The 21,351-nt window shown below is 38.7% G+C and overlaps 1 protein-coding gene across 1 annotated transcript; it reads right to left on the bottom strand.

Annotated features, from left to right (window-relative positions):
- Nucleotides 1–1,316: 1,316 nt before the first annotated feature.
- Nucleotides 1,317–20,272, bottom strand: samd1a (sterile alpha motif domain containing 1a). Its single transcript, XM_067381405.1, has 7 exons — nt 19,843–20,272; nt 12,969–13,227; nt 9,053–9,162; nt 8,916–8,973; nt 7,140–7,218; nt 5,279–5,393; nt 1,317–4,520 (listed from the first exon to the last, which is right to left on the bottom strand). The coding sequence occupies exons 1-7, from the start codon at nt 20,182–20,184 to the stop codon at nt 4,368–4,370; spliced, it is 1,116 nt and encodes a 371-aa protein (XP_067237506.1). The 5' UTR covers nt 20,185–20,272; the 3' UTR covers nt 1,317–4,367.
- Nucleotides 20,273–21,351: the final 1,079 nt, after the last annotated feature.

Genomic DNA, 21,351 nt, shown 5'->3' with positions numbered 1-21,351 from the left:
AGGTTGAGGGAAAGTCACGTGAGTATTTTGTTGCGGGATATTGAGGGATATTGAGGGATTTAGGTGTGTTCATACCATGTCGTAATTATCGTAACTTGTAAAAAGCGATTAAGTAGAACTCGTAATTACAAATTGTAACCTGAGAATAGTTGCGTTGACGCCATGTCGCAGTTACCGTAATGATCATGAACTGTAAAAAGACTTCAGGTGCTTGTAATTACAATGTGTAAACTCGTAATTTTCGGAGACTTGTACCACCTGACCACTACAGATTTAAGGTGTGTTTGACTTGAAGCAGTGCTGTGCAGACTGATCGGTGTATGACATTAAAGTACCCTGAGAGCGATTCGAAAGCATACAGAGCTTTATTTATGACATGGCATGAACACAGCTAATTTTCTGAGAGCTCTTGTACCGCATGACTGCTGTTTCACCTGACCGCTGCAAATTAATTTAGGTGTTGATAATGTTGCCATAAAAAAGGCATAATTCCCAGTCCGAGGATGTGAATAGCTTAGAACGTGCGTATTGTCATCACAAAATTATGGTAATTACAACATGGCGTGAGCCTAGTGTGCCGCACAAGTTCTGAAAAGTACCTGTTCCATGTAATCTAATGGGATGCAAGAAAAACTAAACGATTAAAAATGAAAATTCTGTAATTTATTACTCACTCTCATGTCGTTTCACACCCGTAAGACCTTCGTTCATCTTCAGAACACAAATTAAGATATTTTAGTTGAAATCTGATGGCTCAGTGAGGCCTCCACTTCCTCTCTCAAGATCCATAAAGGTACTAAAAACATGTTTAAATCAGTTCATGTGAGTACAGTGGTTCAATAATAATATGATAAAGCCACGAGAATATTTTTGGAGCGCCAAAAAAAACCTAAATAATGACTTATTTAGTGATTGCTGATTTCAAAACACTGCTTCAGGAAGCATCAGAGCATTATGAATCAGTGTGTCGAATCAGCTGTTCGGAGCGCCAAAGTCACGTGATTTCAGCCGTTGGCAGTTTGACACGTGATCTGAATCATGATTCGATACGCTGATTCATAATGCTCCGATGCTTCCTGAAGCAGTGTTTTGAAATCAGCAATCACTAAATAAGTCGCGCCAAAAATATTCTCGTGGCTTTATAATATTAATATTGTACCACTGTACTCACATGAACTGATTTAAATATGTTTTTAGTACATTAATAGATCTTGAGAGAAGAAATGTCATTGCTGGCTATGGTGGCCTTACGGAGCCATCGGATTTCAACTAAAATATCTTAATTTGTGTTCCAAAGATGAATGAAGGTCTTATGGGTGTAGAACGACATGAGAGAGAGTAATAAATTACAGAATTTTCATTTTTGGGTGAACTAACCCTTTAAATTACACTTCAAATATATATATATTTTTTTAAACACACTGATGTAAGTGTTTGTTTTTTTAAATAAGTTTGGTTTTAGTTAGTTATTTGATGCTATAAAAACAGGAGTGTGACGTCATAATTGACATCTGAGATTGACCGCTTCTCTGAATGAACTTTTCCTGGGATATTCGGGAGGAGATTGGAGCTATAATTTTACTTTGTTTATTTCACACCAACATGAGTTAAGGATAGGGTTAGACTCTGGTTGCGATCGAGTCTGTGGGAGGGTGGGTTGGGCCTTGATTCCGCGGCTCCACTTCGCTCACTACTGCACAAACTCGGGTCCCAAATCAGCACAAGATGTCAGCACCATATTGGGACAGTGGCGTCTTCACTTTTCTACAATGGTAGAGAGTGAAGGTGCATCGTCCATCTTTTTTTACAGCCCTGATAGCACACTGAAATCTCGGAGACTGTAAGATGTGTTTGCTCATCTGCAATACGCCTATAGGACGTTTCCTGTCAAATGTCAAATAGACGTTTAGAAAATGTCTTTAAGATGTTTATGATTTAGAATACATGTAAAATTGACATCTTAAAGACGTCTATCAGACATCTTGCAGACGTATGTGTGCTATCTGGGAGTATATGGCGTGAATGCAGCATTTATTCGGTAAATGGTAATGCCAGTCTTCTTATAAGATAAAAAAAATTCTATCTGTCTAAATCAAGCGCATGCATTTTTTTATGCACATATTGGCGTCTCCATTCAGTATATGTGACCCGTGCTGGCAAAATGAGTCACAATGAGCAAATTTTAAAAAATGAGTTATTATTTTCATTCTACTAACAAATCTTAAAAATGATGTAAAGTGGGTACGGAAAGTATTCAGACCCCCTTAAATTTTTCACTCTGTGTTATATTGCAGCCATTTGCTAAAATCATTTAAGTTCTTTTTTTTCCCCCTCAATGTACACACAGCACCCCATATTGGCAGAAAAACACAGAATTGTTGACATTTTTGCAGATTTATTAAAAAAGAAAAACTGAAATATCACATGGTCCTAAGTATTCAGACCCTTTGCTCAGTATTTAGTAGAAGCACCCTTTTGATCTAATACAGCCATGAGTCTTTTTGGGAAAGATGCAACAAGTTTTTCACACCTGGATTTGGAGATCCTCTGCCAATCCTCCTTGCAGATCCTCTCCAGTTCTGTCAGGTTGTATGGTAAACGTTGGTGGACAGCCATTTTTAGGTCTCTCCAGAGATGCTCAATTGGGTTTAAGTCAGGGCTCTGGCTGGGCCATTCAAGAACAGTCACAGAGTTGTTGTGATACCACTCCTTCGTTATTTTAGCTGTGTGCTTAGGGTCATTGTCTTGTTGGAAGGTAAACCTTCGGCCCAGTCTGAGGTCCTGAGCACTCTGGAGAAGGTTTTCGTCCAGGATATCCCTGTACTTGGCTGCATTCATCTTTCCCTCAATTGCAACCAGTCGTCCTGTCCCTGCAACTGAAAAACACCCCCACAGCATGATGCTGCCACCTCCATGCTTCACTGTTGGGACTGTATTGGACAGGTGATGAGCAGTGCCTGGTTTTCTCCACACATACCGCTTAGAATTAAGGCCAAAAAGTTCTAGCTTGGTCTCATCAGACCAGAGAATCTTTCATGTGTCTCTGCCATAAAGCCCCGACTGGTGGAGGGCTGCAATGTTGGCTGACTTTCTACAACTTTCTCCCATCTCCTGACTGCATCTCTGGAGCTCAGCCACAGTAATCTTTGGGTTCTTCTTTACCTCTCTCACCAAGGCTCTTCTCCCCCGATAGCTCAGTTTGGCCGGACGGCCAGCTCTAGGAAGTGTTCTGGTTGTCCCAAACGTCTTCCATTTAAGGATTATGGAGGCCACTGTGCTCTTAGGAAACTTAAGTGCAGCAGAATTTTTTTTGTAACCTTGGCCAGATCTGTGCTTTGCCACAATTCTGTCTCTGAGCTCTTCAGGCAGTTCCTTTGACCTCATGATTCTCATTTGCTCTGACATGCACTGTGAGCTGTAAGGTCTTATATAGACAGGTGTGTGGCTTTCCTAATCAAGTCCAATCAGTATAATCAAACACAGCTGGACTCAAATGAAGGTGTAGAACCATCTCAAGGATGATCAGAAGAAATGGACAGCACCTGAGTTAAATGTGTCACAGCAAAGGGTCTGAATACTTAGGACCATGTGGTATTTCAGTTTTTCTTTTCAAAGGAAAGGCACTCCTCTCAGAATACATACAGATAAAGATACTTTCAGATGCTTAATTGCTATTTGGAGCATTGGGATCGCTAGATGAATGCTAAATGAACTCATTTTAGTGAAAACCTCAAATTCAACCAAATTTTTGACTTTTGCCTGTAATTAGCCTATGCGCATTCTGACTCATTTTTGCCAACACGGGTCACATATTTTCAGGCGATATCCCAAAACTGACATGAAAATAAGGTGGCTGGAAACATAGCTAATAACTCACTCCACGTCTCTGCTTGGCAGGCGCGACGTATAACAGAAAAGATTGATGCCAAATGTGCAGTTTCAGGTTCGGAAACTGGAATTTATTTCCTAACTTTGCATGTCCATTTAAAGACTGCTGTAAAACATCACTGAACATCATACATTTAACTGGACAAGAACAATGTTTATACAATATTGCTACACTGTAAATTATATCTGACAAAAAACACTGGTGAATGAAAAGCTCCACCATAGAAAAAAAAATAACACTTCTACTAAGATCAATGGTCCCATCAGCCCTGTGAGGGATGGAGAGATGGACGCAGACAGAACAGAACAGAAGAACAGACTGCAGGGCTGAATCATGCGGCATGTCCTCACCAGGAAGAAGAGAAGATCGACTGAGGAGGATTGTGCAAAATAAGTCTTAAAGAGTTAAAGTGTCCCCTCATTTCATGGCCTGCGCTCTAAACCAGGAGCATTTCAGTCCGTTTTGCTGGAAACGAGCACTATGAGAAGAGTCGGCTGTCCTCCTGAAAGTGGCTTCTCTGCAGTACCTTCACATGATTCTCATAGATTTTGAGAGCGGGGCCAAGTCTGATCGACAGACCAGTCAACACGTCACTGCGCTGCATCAGCAGTAAGGACTTCCCATCTATTTCCTGTTGAGAGATACGAACATTACTGGAGATCTGCCGCACCGATCCAGGGCATTTAACTTGTGGCAATAAAAAGACATGATGTACACTTGAGTGCAAAGGTTTAATACTTGTATTCAGCAGGGACACATTAAATTGATCAAAAGTGATAATTATAATGTTTCTATTTTAATTTCAAATAAATGCTGTTCTTTTAAACTTTCTATTCATCAAATGATCCTGAAAAATGTGTTATGGTTTCTACAAAAATATTAAGCAGCGCAAGTGTTTTCAACTTTGATAATAATAAGAAATGTTTCTTGAGCAGCAAATCAGCATATTCAAATGATTTCTGAAGGATCATGTGACACTGAAGACTGGAGTAATGATGCTGATATCACAGGAATAAATTACATTTTAATATATATTACAATAGAAAACAGTTCATTTAAATTGTAATAATATTTCACAAAATTACTGTTTTTTATTACTGGAAATAGCCATTTAAAAATATCCTGACATTTGTTTTTCCAACACTGTGGCAAGTTTAAAATAAGCATAAATTAAAGAAACATGTTGTGCATTTTTCTGCCATTATAGTATTATGTATTGGGGGAAAATATACTTAATTATCATGAAAATTACATCTTTTGCATTGTAAAATTAAGACTTAATTTCTGTTTGGCAAAACATATATTTTTTCTTTCTTTCTTTCTTAAGATTTTGGGTTAAAGTATAACAAGCACATGTTTTTTTCAGGTTTGTTTGACTACAGCTCTAACCTGTGTCCTGAAAGCCAGTGCCTGCTCAGGGAAACCCACAGACGTGAAGTATCGGGCCACATCCGTCACGCTCCAAAGCAAAGGGTCCTGCCCGACTTCTTCCTTTACCACATCACTGAGAAAAAAACAAAAACAGATCAACACCTCAAAGTTTATGAGCAAATGCAGACTAGGCTTCTCCATATCATAACAATGGTATGAGTTTGAGGTGGTGCGACCTGACTAATGGCACGTCCCAGCTGACAAAAATACTTTTTGATAACGTTCCCATTAAGTTATGGAAATGTTATTTCTGAATGTTCTCGGAATGTTCAAAGTGTCCATTTTTTAAAAATGTTTTAAAAATGCTCTTGTTTATGTGAAGGTTAGCAAAAAAATAAGGGAATTTGTTCCGTTTTATAATTTTACAAACATAATATAGTAATATTACTTTTTGAATTGTGAATGTTTTGAAACAAGTAGCAATTAGTAATGTTTAAAAACATTAGATACAATATTCAGAAACAAACATTCCATTAACAACATTCTGCACTCTTAGCCCGGATTTTATATTTACTTAAAAATATAATTACAATATACTTAGTTTGGTTGCATTACTTATAAAATATAAGTAAATTCTACTAATTTGTGGGTGTATTTGAATGTATTAATAAATGTAAGTTAAATGCACTTAAATTATGAAGTTTTTCTCCTGACCACGCCTCCTTCACACTGGTTTGCGGGAGGTAATGACGCCATTTTGTCGTGGTGTGTATGAATTCAAGGAGCTGTTGATGAGCAGTTGGAACATTTGTTTTGGCTGTTCTACAGACATTTTTTCCTAACATTTACCTTTTTATAGTTTTTCACCAAAGGAGAAAAAGTTACCATCATCGAGGTCAGGGTTTGTTTTAGTTGAGCTCTTGACCCTTAACTTTTTAATATTAGATTTTGTTTGGGCAGTTTTAACTGCATTAAAACCAACCAGACAAGCAAAGTTAAAAGATGATCAGGTGGTGTTGGTTATGTTTTCACATAATCATTATTTGATCTGAATCACTGAACTCATTTAGAGCCCAATCTCTGAGTTAGATTTACATTATTGATTACAGCAGCACTGTGATTCTACAGCAGAGGATCAACTTCTACAATACAATTTTTTTTAAGTTGTCCTTATCACAAAAAAAATATATATAGATATATATATATTGTAGGCACATACAGACATCAAGAATCAGCCTGTGAATCTCAACGACGGTGACAAGCAACATGTTCTGATAAACAGATCAACTCTGAACATTAGAAAACAAGCTACTAAAAAGTCACAGAAAAACAGCAAAATTTAAATAGTGAGAATAAAGAAAATTACTAAGACAATTCAGCTCATAATTTATTCATGCAGCAATGCATGATGGGAGGCATGGATGAATTTTGATTGGTGGCAAGTTAACTTGCTTAGTACATTGAACTTAAATATACTAGTTGTAGTAACTACAAAGTAATTAATATTACAAAACATTTTAAGTTAAATGAACTCGAATTATTAAGTTCACATTACTTAATCATTACTTATTTTTTTTAGGGCAACCAGTTTCCTCAAATTTTTTAAGTAAATTCAACTTATCCGGGCTAACAGTGTGAGAAGGTTATTAAAGACTAGATAACTATGAACGGACGTTCTATAAACGTAAGAACTTTGACAGAACCTTGCCAGAACGTTAACCAATGATCTGAGAATGTTCCCTGTTAGCGGTTTGTTTGAAAACATTTACTATTTGTCCAATTCTGCTTGATGCCACAGCAATGACACACTAGAACTTTACGTCTCAATATTTCAGTGTTTATTGACAAAGATACAAAGAAAATGTTAGCTTTCACTCACTTTCCATTATTCATCCCTCCATTGTTTGGAATTGTTTCTTCCTCTGTTGTAAGCTTGGGCTCCTTATTGCACATGTCACCTGAGAAAGCACAATTTAGGGAAAAAGAAAAAAATGAATGTATAGTGAGTTAATAGATATGGTGCAGGTTTGAAAATTAATGGGGATTTAGGGCAAAAATGCCACTAAAATGGCCCCCAAAATTAAGATGTGGGGGGGGGGGGGGGGTGGACATTACTGAAGCAATGTCGATTGTGGCAAAACATTTAGATCTGCTCATTTTTTACACTTTTTTTTTTTTGTAGTAGTAGTAGTATTGAGCATTACAACCAATCACGTGTGTTTCTGTCGAGCATATGAAAGCAATGGCCAATCAGAGGCGTTTACATTAGTCACTGGTGAAAGCGCCTGTTCAGTGCAAATGCTCACTCACTCATTTTATTCGTAGTTTAAATAAACGTTTTGTTTTTTATGCTACTAAAAATAACCAATCTGAAGTCCTGATTTTCTAATGTGTAAAAATGTATTAATAAACAGCTTGTTTTGTCTGTGTAGCCTACAGGAATATAATAAGCTGTTTCCCCAAAACACAAAGGTTTCTATACTCTATTCATTGACATTAACAATCATTATTACAATATCAAGAACAATAATCAACAGAAATGATTTTTGTAATAAAACTGCAGCCCTACCCTGTAATGAGTTCATGTTTTTTTAATTTTATAATGTATATACTTTATGTAGGCTATACATGATGTATTTGTATTGTAAATGCATGTATATCACTTATGAGCAGCATTTTACAATGTATATGTGTAAATAAACATTAATACCATTTCAGATGCAGCTTCTGTTCTCCTTTAAAATTCAAATGATGGCTTCTGATGTTGATAAATTTTATTGGCAACAGTCTATAGTATTCTAAAAGACTGAAGTAATTGGTCAGTTAACATATTTGACTTATACAAGATACACATAAAAAAAGACAACACAGATACATTTAATAAGGTAAACATAAAAATTACCATCACAAAGGTTAAAAAAAAGACTCTGGAAATCACTTCTGGGGGCTTTAAAAGGTGCTGTAAGCAATTTCTGAGAAACACTGTTGATATTTGAAATGAACCCAAACAAACACACCCCTTCCTTCATTGCTCCACCCCCAAAATGTACAAACACACAATGCAAGAGTGGATGTCTCTTTTTCATAGCTGAAGCGAAGCAAAAATAAAGTTAAGATGATGATGAATGAATGGCATGTAAGAACAAAAAATGAGTACACAAGAGTATATACAAGCAAGGGTTGGTTGTCACCAGCAGCACAGCAGCTCCAGACATACAATGACACTCAAAACCCTCCTGTGACTATCGCTAACATTACAACAGCAACAGCATATCTCAGTTCTGTGCAACAACAAAACCAATGTTACTCATGTATGGAGCAGAAACCACAAAACTTTGGTTTCTCCAGCGCTTTTCTAATATTAACGCGGGTCCTAAAGCACTTGCCTGATCATAACCCTTCTTTTTACAGTGATATTCCTCTGATCTTTTCTCTTTTGTAATGTCTCTCAGTCTACAGTCTTTCTTCAAATCTCTCCTTCTCTCCTCCCCCATAATGAGTGGACACGCCCCCTACTGCTGATTGGCTACATGTGTTGTGCTGCTCGGTCCGATCCACTTTCAACAGCGTTTCTCAGAAATTGCCTTTAAATGGAAAAATTCATTTCTGCCCCTGTTATGCTATGAAGGTTAAGAAACACAGGCAGAATCCTCACCCTCCTCAGCATGATCAGAGACAGCATGAGGCCCACCGTCTGCCATCACCGCCTCTTCCTGAAGACAGACACACACAATATGACACAGAGGAACATGACAGATGTGCTGTGATTGGAAGCAGGACGGACGTGCTTACAGGCATGACTGGATCAGGGGTGGGCACGCTCTCCTCCACCCTCGGCTCCTCCTCGGCTTTAAGAGCGGAGAGACAGATGGCCGCTGGCTGCGGCAGAAACTCCACGGATCCTGTGGGTTACAATGACAAATAACATCAGCTGAAATCTCTTTAGGCCAGCGTCTTACACATTTACCAACTGTTTTCGCTGAAATCTTGGCTTCTTCTGTCAGAGCTATGTCACTTTCATCAATTATTAAAGGGGACCTATAATAACCCTTTTACAATATGTAATACGTCTCTGGTGTCCCCAGAATGTGTCTGTAAAGTTTCGGCTCAATCAGATCATTTATTATAGCTTGGGTTTATATTTGGGTCTGAACAAAAATCATTTTTGTGTGTGTCCCTTTAAATGCAAATGAGCTGCTGCTCCCGGCCTCTTTCCAGAAGAGGGCGGAGCTTTAACAGCTTGCAATTCAGTTGCTCAACAACAACAAAGCTGGAGAATCTCACACAGCCAAAATGAGGATTGTCAGTAACGGTGTTCAGCCTTACATTGATCAAACTGGAGTCGACACTGATGGAGAGACTCAGAAAGTTACAACTTTTAGAATGAAACTGGACATTTCTGAACGGTTAGTGGATAAATTTATGTAGTTGCTGTAGAGTTGATTCAACTCATCGACCAGCATGTGCCGTCATGTTAATCTTTTGTGCAAATCCAGCGTTGAATGGACCCTTGTTTGTGAAATTCAAGACACACAGATTATTTTAATTGTCACTTTAGTGTAGGAGAATCCCAGAAAAACATTTAATTACACTATCACCACGGATCATCTGTGGCAGGGAAAATAAGTTTTGCCTAAGTATATATTATATATTATATAAAATATATTAATAAAATATTTGCAATTTCAAAAAAATCACTACATTTGAGTGGCCGTCAAGATACTTGTGATCACAAAAATGATTCAATTCAGCAAATTGCTGCATTATTTGCGGCATTTTTGTCTTTTTCCACAATTTTTCTGCAAAACAAAAATGATAACCTGATGCTACGGAGCTCCTAAAGCAAGGGTGTCCAAACTCGGTCCTGGAGGGCCAATGTCCTGCAGAGTTTAGCACACCTGCATGTAAGTTTTATTATGCCTGGTATGACCTTGATTAGATACTTCAGGTGTGTTTAATTGGGGTTGGAGCTAAACTCTGCAGGATTGGACACCCCTGCCCTAAAGGGAAAAAAATATTTTTGAAAGAAATAAAAAATATGATGGGAGGAAATTAGTCAATGTGTCTCACTCAAAAAATATTTTGCATTCTCTCAAGGAACTTTGTGTTTGCAAAAGTTTAGCTAGCAAACGCAAAACCAATGACATCTAGTTTTTTCTCCCATCTCATGTTTTTTTTCCTTCACCATGTCCCTTTAGGGACTCCATATGAAACAATATGATCCAATCAAAAGAGCCCATACATGAAGGGTGCTTCTCAATTCTTATTTGTGCATCCTCGTTTCCTATCCTCGCTTCCTATCCTCAAATTTTAGCTCCACCCCTTCAGGATGCGAGGGAAGGACACAAGGAAAAGAAACAAGGATGGAGGAAGTGAATCAAGTAAAATTATATATCCTCGCTCCCTTTAGCGTCACTTCAAAGCGTCATCAGCTGCACGCGAGGGATCTACCCACATGTTATTAAAGTTTGGTTATTTAAAAAAATATAGGGATGTCCCAATCACGTTTTTTTGCCCTCGAGTCCGAGTCATTTGATTTTGAGTATCTACCGATACCGAGTCCCGATCCGATACTTCTATAATACATGAAAAAGAATAAAGAAGAGCGAAAAAACAGATCCAGGAAGAGTGCTTTTCATGTTTTTCAGGTATCTAACAGTCGTTTTCACGAACAGAAAATGGATAAAGTAATCAAATATAAAATATCACTGCATATTATCTTTACTGTATAAAATAAATAAAGATTAATCATTATTGAAGTTAAAAAAACTATTCAGTCAAGAGCAGTGAGTGATTTCTTTGTTATTTGTTGTTTTATTTAACATTAAAAACAGGCAGCAGGAATAGTTTTTCTCCCTTTAAGGCATGCACAATCCAGTACATATACTGTTCCACATGCGCTGTCTTTCTCGACTAATATACGTTCACTTAAGACATAACCGACTATGTTTGCTAGGATACTCGCTAGGACGGGCATTTTTAAATAATTTTTGTATGAATTTGTCCGCCGAAGCGCAAGACTTGAAAGAGAACTCAGTATTTGCGCGCTGACTGGAATAAGCGTGTGCGCGCTTCGGATGAGCGCACACAAATCTTCTCACAGCGCGTGCGAGTTCTCTTTCGCGTCTTGTTCTTGAAGGTTTAAATCAGCAAGGCTTAAATGAGTTAGTTTAAACACAGATAGCAACGTGTGCTGTTCAGGTCTCACCTGTATCAACACCCGGGTTATGACGGCGTAAATGACTGGACATGAGAGCAGACGGCACTCGCAGTGAACAGTTTACAAAGAGTGACTGTTTTGTCCACGCGTTTTGATTATCGTTGTTGTAACGTTTTGCGCATCCATCGACTGAAACGTACATTATTTGAACTCTGTCCGTTTTCCACGTTGCTATTTTAAACACCATACGGTACGGTTCGATTTTTTTTTACCGAGAACCGTTGCACCCCTAATACATATCCGAGTCCTGATCGGGAGGTAACGTCCGATTCCGATCGAGTCTGAAACCACTTGATCGGGCCCGATTTCCGATCACATGATCGGATCTGGACATCCCTAAAAAAATATATAATAAATATTAATAAAGCAAGATGCCCCATTGAAATATGTGAAATGTAAAGTTTATTTAAACTGTATATATTTAAATTTTTGTGACAGATATGAAGGGGGAGGAGAATTTATGCATGCGTCATGTTTCTCGACGAGAAAAACGTCCGCAAAGGATACACCTCTGTATCCTCGCTCATGACTCCTCGATCCCCGCCTCCTCATGGTGCAATCAGAGAATTGAGATGTCCTTCAAGATGGCTGAGCTCGATCGGTTTCCGGGTCATAGGATGGAGGACGGAGGAGCGAGGAAATGAGGAGGGACATCGAGAAGCACCCATAGATTGCTATCTGTTCAACCATCCTCCCACTGTGTTACAGTAAATTCCATTAATTTCTCATATTTTCAAGTGATCTTTCCAAATGATTTATTTATAAACTACACTTGTCTATCGTCTTTCAAACCTGTTTGCTTCCAAACAGTGCGTGAGTGATCCTCTCATGTCAGCAAGTAAGATAAAATCAATGTTTATAGGCTTGAGGTTTAATGATAGTATTAATCTACTATATGTAATACTTTTATTTGCTGGTCCTCATAATGCTCAATAATAGATTTACACAGGGACATTGTTTTTACAGGATATTCATGTTTTTTGCAATAATACAAGCTGTAAAAATGCAAAAACAATATTTCAAAATTGGGACAGGTTTACAATTGATTTCAGTAATTTTAAACAAAAAAAATGTACAGGCAGTTGTATTCATACTGCAACTAAAACATAATATATAAAGATTATTGGTGAGTTTTCACTGCAAGAATGTCCGTTTGTCCTCATAATCGTTGATCAAAATAACTTCCCTTCCCTCTTACTGCAACATCTCTTCTCTGATGATGTGTTTACTGGCGTGAGGGCGGAGCAAACCGTCACTCGCATAAGATCCACCAATAGCAAACCACAACCATCCAATCAATTCCCCGTGGATAAAATCAAGCCCCGCTCTCATTTTTTTCTTGTTCAGCTGTTTTACTTGGATGTATGTCACAATAGGAAAGAAAAGATGATCACAGCTTCCATTTCATGCTGACTTCATCATGTTAATTTGCAGTACGGTTTCAAAAGACTGATTCTTTAACCAATTTATTTTAATTACTGTACATACCTGTGTCCTGCTGGGCTGCTGACTGTATGTGCTCGGGCAGAGTGTAAGCGCAGTCGGCGTCCTGCCTCAGACCATCATGGGTAGGAGAGTTCTTTGAGGAAGTGGGTGAGGGAACAGGCAGACTGGTGTTACTGCTGGTGATGGGACTCATGCTGATGCCCGAGTCAGCGGTGCTCTGAGCGCACATGGCATCCAGACTGCTCTCATCACCCTCCTCATCCATACTGCTGTCCATTCCTGCTGTCGTCGACATCTCGTCCTAAAACGATTGCAGATTTTATTTTACTTTACTTGATCACTGTTAGACAAATACACAGCCACAGTCTACCTACAACCCAGTGCAACATAAGGCTTCAACAGAACCAGTGTTGGGAGTAATGCATTACAAGTAACTTGAGTTACATAATCAGATTACTTTTCCAAGTAACTAGTAAAGTAACGCATTACTTTTTCAATTTACAACAAAGTTAAATGTGAACATCCATTTACTCATCTCACTTGCACGAAAACATTCAATATTCCTCAAAATGAATAAAAACTGTGAAATGGAATCTCAGAATTGTACGCAAACCTGTAATAATTATATTAAATTACACAAATATACTTTTATATGTATTTAATCTCAATTTATTAACCAATGTATTTTCTGCTGACCTTCGATGATCTAATTCAACCATACTAATAAGCAAAACTATTTTATATTAGATTTAGAAATAAGAGTGATGAACTTCCTTCTCCTGTATCCCATTCTTTTTTAATCCAGAATGGCAGCACAGCTGAAAGGTTTGTTTGAGTTGCGCCCTCTACTGTTCAGGCGTAAATATGCATTTCCTTCAGCCTGAGGCTTATTCGTTTCACTTTTGGTGTGAAAGGGCCTTAAAAGGATTACGGTAGTTCACTTTCAAATAAAATTTTCCTGATAATTTACTCACCCCAATGTCATCCAAGATGTTCATGTTTTTCTTTCGTCAGTCAAAAAGAAATTAAGGTTTTTGATGAAAACATTCCAGGATTATTCTCCTTATAGTGGACTTCAATGGCCTCCAAACGGTTGAAGATCAAAATTAAAGTTTCAGTGCAGATTCAAAGGGCTTTAAATGATACAAGACGAGGAATAAGGGTCTTATCTAGTGAAACCATCGCTCATTTTCGAATTTTTTTTAAATGTATATGCTTCATATAAACAAATGATCACCTTCCAAGTGCTTCCGTCAAAATAACTTCTACTTACGAAAAAAAGGAACTGGTAAATAGAATAGGGAAGGCGTAGGACATACAGCGTAAGCTTTTTGAAGAATACGAAAGTGCGGTTTTGGCGGAAGCAATTGAACGATGAACATTTGTGTTTATAAAGCATATACATTTACATTTTTTTCAAAAATGACCAATCATTTTGCTAGATCAGACCGTTATTCCTTGTCTGGTGTCGTTTAAAGCCCTTTGAAGCTGCACTGAAACTGTAATTTTGATCTTCAGCCATCTGGAAGCCACTGAAGTCCTCTATATGGAGAATAATCCTGGAATGTTTTCATCAAAAACCTTCATTTCTTTTCGACTGAAGAAAGAAAGACATGAACATCTTGGATGACATAGGGGTGAGAAAAATTATTAGGAAAACTTTATTTGAAAGTGAACTAATCCTTTAACATTTGCCAAAAAAATATAACTTATTTGTTGTTATTAAAAAACAAACATGAAAGCACAGACCAGGTGAGAAAAAGTAACGCAAACGTGATGTACTTTCCATAAAAAGTAACTAAGTAATGCAATTAGTTACTTTTTTAGGGAGTAACACAATATTGTAATGCACTACTTTTAAAAGTAACTTTCCCCAACACTGAACCGAACGCATCAGGTATGCCATTTGAAACTGTGTTTTCATACAACTTTATACAAAGTAAATCACTACCACTTTTTTCAAGAAGAAAAATATGAAGCAGCACAACTGTTTTTAACACTGATAATAATCAATGAGCATCAAATCAGCATATTACAGGGGTTTTTAAAGTGAGGGGCACTAGAGCATGTCAGGGGAGGCATGGAGTAGGGCTGGGCGATATTTCTATATAGTTTATCTGTATGTATAGATCTATGCAGCGCAGGACTGCTTAAACATGATAGAGCAGCAAAGAAACAGATAAATGAGACAAAAAAAAGCAGGACATGCTTGATGATGAGTTAAAAGCACAATAAACTGCGAAAGAGTACTGAATTCGGTACTGACAGGGGGCTTACTGTGGCGCATATCCACATGAACGCTGAATTCAGTTCACTTTTGAGGCTTACTGCACTTGAACAAACAAATACACACATTTATATGTCATATGTTTTCACATAAACAGTCAGTTATGTCTAAAGTGAAAGTTTTTGGGGAAATTATCATTATATTGGATCAATGCATAAGGTCTTAAAGGCCCACTGAAGTGTCTTGGAATGCTCAGCATTATTCAATGTGTTGACGTAATTTCCACTGAAACATGAAGACAGGGCAGGACAAATCAAACAGCCCCTCCCCCTTTTTAAAATAGCCAATATCATTTAGTTTATATCACAGCTCAGCCAGAACCGTTGAGCTCGGTAAAACCACAGTTTTCTTCTAATCTCTAACCGTTTCTCCTCCTAATCTCCTCCATATCGCTTTAAAATACAGCATTGTGCAGAATTCAAATTGGTCCGATACGTTTTAACTTGCGAATATATGCTCTCTTGTCTCTGGACCGAAGCAGACTGTGTGCGTGCTGCAGCGGTTCGAGTGACACTAACATGAAACCAGACTTCATTCATGTCAATGGAAAGTATATTTACACTGTCTTCATTTCCTATCCTCTATATAGTGCACTATGTGCCATTCAACATGTAGAAAAGAGTAAATGTTCACGTGAACAAGTGACCGATTTCAGCCGTGCAGCTTCAGCGTCTGTTTACAGTGTTGGAGGGGGTGGGACTTCAGATTCTAGAGAGCATTTGATTGGACAGAAGATTTAATGAGAAGCTGAAGTCTGTGGTGGTCATGAAAATCCATTTTAGCGGAAGTGAGAAACTACGTTTTAAACGCCGATATCTTCTAAATGCGAATTTATGTCATCGTTTTGGAGCACACTAGCTTATAGATAACAGTAAGGCTAACATATTCATACTAAAAGCCAAAAAACTTCGATTTTGATTTCATTGCAACTTTAAAGTAGCCTCATAGGTTGCAATGACATTACATGGTACAAGTGACCCAATTCAGATTTTTTTCTTCCATGTTGGCACAGATCGGATATGACCCATGAAAGTGCAAGCCGGAAAAAAAGGCACATGATTGCAATATTCTCAGATCGTTTTTCCTCATTCACATATGGAAATAAATCTGATATGAATCGGATATGTGCTGCTGCGTCTGCCATAAGCAGACGGATCAGATATTCCCGTCAATGCGAGTCAAAAGTCATTAAAAAAAGTGACATGGTGAATGCCATCAAGGTGGACACCAAATGTGATCACATGACTCTTTTTCAATGGAGGACAAAGGCTCAACCTAATGTTTTGCTGACTTTTAAAGGATTAGTTCACTTTCAAATGTCAAATGTCTTGATGCCCAAATCTGATTTGTTGACTATATTTGATTTTTTTGACAACCTGCTTACATCTTCTTGTTAAAGTGACCCATATCTGATATTTTCATTTACACTATACACTTGGCAAAAGCAGACATAGTGACCTGGAAAAGCTTTGGTCGAACTGGAAGCAGATAGGTGCAATTTGCAATGAAAGAAGACAAATTGATATTACAAGCTTTTGGTCTCCGCACCATCTTTAAAGGATTAGTTCACTTTCAAATTAAATTTTCCTGATAATTTACTCACCCCCATGTCATCCAAGATGTCCATGTCCTTCTTTCGTCAGACGAAAAGAAATGAAGGTTTTTGATGAAAACATTCCAGGATTATTCTCCTTATAGTGGACTTCAATGGCCTCCAAACGGTTAAAGGTCAAAATTAGTTTCACTACAGCTTCCAAGTGCTTTAAACGATACCAGATGGTCTTATCTAGAAAAAAACGGTCATTTTCAAAAAAAAAAATATATAAATGTATACGCTTTATATAAACATGATCGCCTTTCCAAGTGCTTCCGTCAAAACGCAGGACATACAGCGCAAGCTTTTTGAAGAATACAAAAGTGTGTTTTTGGAGGAAGCACTTGGAAGGCGATCATTTGTGTTTATATAAAGCATATACATTTAAATTTTTTTTTTTTGGTTTCTCTAGATAAGACCCTTATTCCTCGTTTGGTATCGTTTAAAGCCCTTTGAAGCTGCACTGAAACTGTAATTTTGACCTTCAACCGTTTGGAGGCCATTGAAATCTATCATAAGGAGAAAAATCCTGGAATGTTTTCATCAAAAACCTTAATTTCTTTTCGACTGAAGAAATAAGGACATGGACATCTTGGATGACATGAGTGTGAGTAAATTATCAGGATTTTTTTATTTAAAAGTGAACTAATCCTTTAGAGATGGTCTGGAGACCAAAAGCTTCTAATATCAATTTGTCTTCTTTCATTGCAAATCACACCTATACGCTTCCAATTCGACCAAAGCTTTTCCAGGTCACTATGTCTGCTTTTGGTTGTTTCGCCAAGTGTATAGTGTAAATGCAAATATCAGATATGGGTCACTTTAACAAGAAGATGTAAGCAGGTTGTCAAAAAAAATAAAATATAGTCAACAAATCAGAATTGGGCATCAAGACCTGCAGTGTAAAAGTCAGGGATGCAAACAGGTAAGGGGGGGAAAAGGTGAGAACATTGTGTAGGGCGGGGGCATGCTCCGAACAGAATTGTTTTTAAAGATATTTGCTTTACATGCTCATTTGTAGTTACTTGCCCTCTCTCTTCACCGTTCCCACATCTCAGACCTCAAAAGTTCCCACATCTCAAACCCCCCACTCCATAGAAACACTCACTGGATCTATGCAAATCCCATAAGTGACCTATTTTGATCTCAAAAAGGAGAGTTGTCACTGAAAGGTGAGGAGTTTGCATCTATGAAATGCAGCCTACAGGCCTACCTGCTGCTGTGTATGTCATTAATGTCAATCAAACAACAAAAGAAACAGAAAACCATATAACGAAGGCATTTTTTTAACCCGAAATGTTGAACTCAGTTCTCAGAATTAAAATGTTTTACATAAATGGCCCAATTTTTAATGAGGCAGTTTGTAATGTAATGCAGTTTTGTGTTAGCTTGTATATTTTAATTGTTTTTGTTTCATGAATTGTTTTGTAATTGTTTACATTTATAATAAACTATTTAATGGCGGACTCTCATTATGTCAACTTAACCTAAATAGTGTGCCAACATGCCTTGCTAAGGGTTCAGTGAACCACCCTGGGCAATAACGCTGGAATGTTCAATAGCCCAGAAATATTTTCACTAGAAAGCATAAGCAGCCAAGCTGGTGGAGTAAAGAAAACATCTATCAGCATGGGCTTTAAACAGAACTGAATGCTGATTATCAATACAACAAATACCTGCATTTTACATTTAAACGAGTATATTTCGACTGTCGCACTTTGTGATTATGCTCCCAAAGAAAACTGGATGATCGTCGAATCGAGCTTCAGTGGTTTCTGAAGGCCGCGCGCACCGTCTATTCACACAGAAATTTATCTTCGCCCGTTTTTTTAGCCGTACACTTTAAACCTGTTATGGCGGTGGTTGGCGCTAAGGTATTAGTAACGTTACTAACAGAGCAGTGGACATATTTAAATAACTTATTTATACAGTACAACGAGTGACATTACGGACGGAGAGAGTTTGCTGAACGGAGGCGCGCTGATATGCGAGTGAAGCGGGGCGGGCTCATGAATATTACGTAGCGTAACGTTCTCCAGCTGCATCAGAACGTAGCGAGCGGGCTCATGCATATTAAGTAGCATAACATTCTACAGCTGAATCAGAACCTAGCGATCGGGCTCATGAATATTAAGTTACATAACGTTCTCCAACTGCATCAAAACGAAGCGGGCGGGCTCATGAATATTAAGTTGCGTGTGGTTCCTCAGCGGCTTGAGAGAGAAGCGTGGCGAGTTCATTCATATTAATTAGGCACGCCACAGGCGAACTTCACGCAGCCTAGTTAATATTCATAAACCCGCCCTGCTTCGCTCCGAGGCGCGCTGCCTGTCTGAGACAAGCGCGTCCCAAGGCAAGCCAATGTTAAACGTGGCTGTAGCCGACATTTTCCCCCTTAAAACACATCAAAAGCTAACGTTCACCTTAGTCCACATGTTAACCCGTGATCAATAAGTACCGCAAGTTCACGAGAAGCACTGACGACTTCGTTCGCACTTCGCGTGCGCGGACATAAAGGATCATCTAGCAGCCCGTCTAATGACTTGCGCTTCAATGATCCCGATAAACTGTCGTATTGACTTTGTCACGACGCGTACAAGAGCACAAATGCATCAAATAATCGCTATTGCAGTTGTCTAGCTATTGCAAATATGTGTCGCTCCTTGTGCGAAATGCGTCAGTCGGCGGAGCCGTGATGTTTTGGCGACTTTCCCCCGATGTGCAAAAGCGAGTTTGGATAAACTGACAAGGATTTTATCGCTAAAGTTTAGTCCGCGCTCTAAAAACAAAAACTCGCTCTGAAAGATTTCGACAAGCGCTTCCATTGTTGGCGATTTTCCGACGCTCATGAAGGTTCGTGCCGCTCCCCGTCTGCGCCAGTCCGCGCGCGCGTGTTTGCGTGTGCACTTGCCTTTATGTTTCATGCGCCAGAACAGTTAAACTAGTGATAAAACACCAATGCTTGGCATTGCGCGTGATTTTTGCCGGCGCGCAGCCGCTCTCTCTTTCTGTGCGCCAGCGCTCGGTTTACTTACTTCCATATCCTCCATGTGATCCTCATCCACGGGACCCAGAGCGCTGTTGCCGGTGCTCCAGTCCGCGGGAGAAGGCTGTTTCACCGCACACTTGCTCTGCTCGGTTTTTCTCCTGCCTCTCAACACCTTTGCCGCGTTGCGATAGGACACCGAGCCTTTATAGTTGACTTTCAGCACCGTTCGCTCCTCTATCAGTTTCTCTAGTTCTGAACGGGTTCGGTCCCAGTCCGAGCCGTATCGTCTTTTAACCATTCTGCAAATTCTATCCAGATCCGGTCGCGCTTTTCTCGACCTCAGCGAGTCAATGGAGCCCAGGATCCATTCGCGGTACGGCTTAGACATTATTCCTAATGGGCTTCAAGCTTGATAGAGTGGATGAAGTGCGTCAGTGTTGCCTTCGACGTGACGCTCGCACTCTTTCGAGCTGCGGCGCGAGCGCGCTGGAGAAGAAAAAAAAACGGAAACATACTGTACGCGTGCGTGCGTCGATCACATTGAGCGCTTAAGGTGGAATGCGCGAGATGCGCGTCCCGCCACTAGGAGATTTAAGGAGGCTTTGTTCTGTTCTGTTGTTCTGCGTGCAGCTTAAAGGTCTGTTTTGGAATGCAATACTAACATGCTGTATTATTAATGTGAGACCAGTATGCTTGCAACACTAGTTGCATTTTCTTTCTAAATAATACGCGAATATTCGACGGTAAAAACGTTTCATTTCACATTCCTTAATTAAACCAGTTATGTCAGAGAGAGAAAAAAAAAATTAAATAAGTTATTTGGAATATAACTTATTTAAATGAAATATAAGCTGCATACTGCACAGTACAGTTCGTAAAACAAGGCATTATGCAACAATAAACATTTCACACAGCATTATGCTAAATCATTGTCAAAAGAGCTTATGAAATCAAAATTGACAATTCTTATTTTTATGGAATGTGTAAGTATTCATTATTTTTGTTTTATTTACATGTCCTCAAAATAATTCTCCCTTACAATTTCTCTTCTCTGATGACGTGTTTACTGGTGCGAGGGCGGGGCAACTTGTCACTAACATGAGATCAACCAATAGCAAACCACAACCATCCAATCAATTCCCACGGACAAAATCAAGCCCCGCCCTACATTTTTTCTCCTTCCAGAAGCCATTTCACTATACATCACAATAGGGAGAAGACTATCGCAAGTTCTGTTTCACGCTGACTTTAATCAGGTGAGGAAACATGAATATAATCCCAGAGTCATTTGGCAAATTATTTAAAAAACTGTTTTAAACATCTTAAATTGGAAACCCGATCAATTAGTGAAGATTAGATTGTTAAAAAATCCCAGGTTATTGATGACACTAATGGAAGGTCAAGTAAAGTGCATAGCATTGTGGGATACGGCATTGTGCAGTGCGCTCTGCTGTATCCTGCACGCTTTAGCAAATGTGTTATCATCTCAAGGTGATTTATATTCCCGCAGAATGCTGTCTGTTTGCATTTCCATGCATCTCAAGAGGAGCTTTCT

This window comes from Chanodichthys erythropterus, chromosome 3, assembly GCF_024489055.1.
Source record: "Chanodichthys erythropterus isolate Z2021 chromosome 3, ASM2448905v1, whole genome shotgun sequence".
In the NCBI taxonomy this organism is placed as follows: Eukaryota; Metazoa; Chordata; class Actinopteri; order Cypriniformes; family Xenocyprididae; genus Chanodichthys; species Chanodichthys erythropterus.
Note: the sequence above shows the minus strand (reverse complement) of the source record. Positions and strands in the feature narration are given on the sequence as shown.

Coding starts and splice junctions, on each gene's coding strand:
- samd1a (XM_067381405.1), bottom strand. CDS start 20,184: ATGTCTAAGCCGTACCGCGAATGGATCCTGGGCTCCATTGACTCGCTG. Junction 13,228..19,842: donor ATCACATGGAGGATATGGAA/GTAAGTAAACCG, acceptor CAATCGTTTTAG/GACGAGATGTCGACGACAGC. Junction 4,521..5,278: donor CACTGGCTTTCAGGACACAG/GTTAGAGCTGTA, acceptor ATCTCTCAACAG/GAAATAGATGGGAAGTCCTT.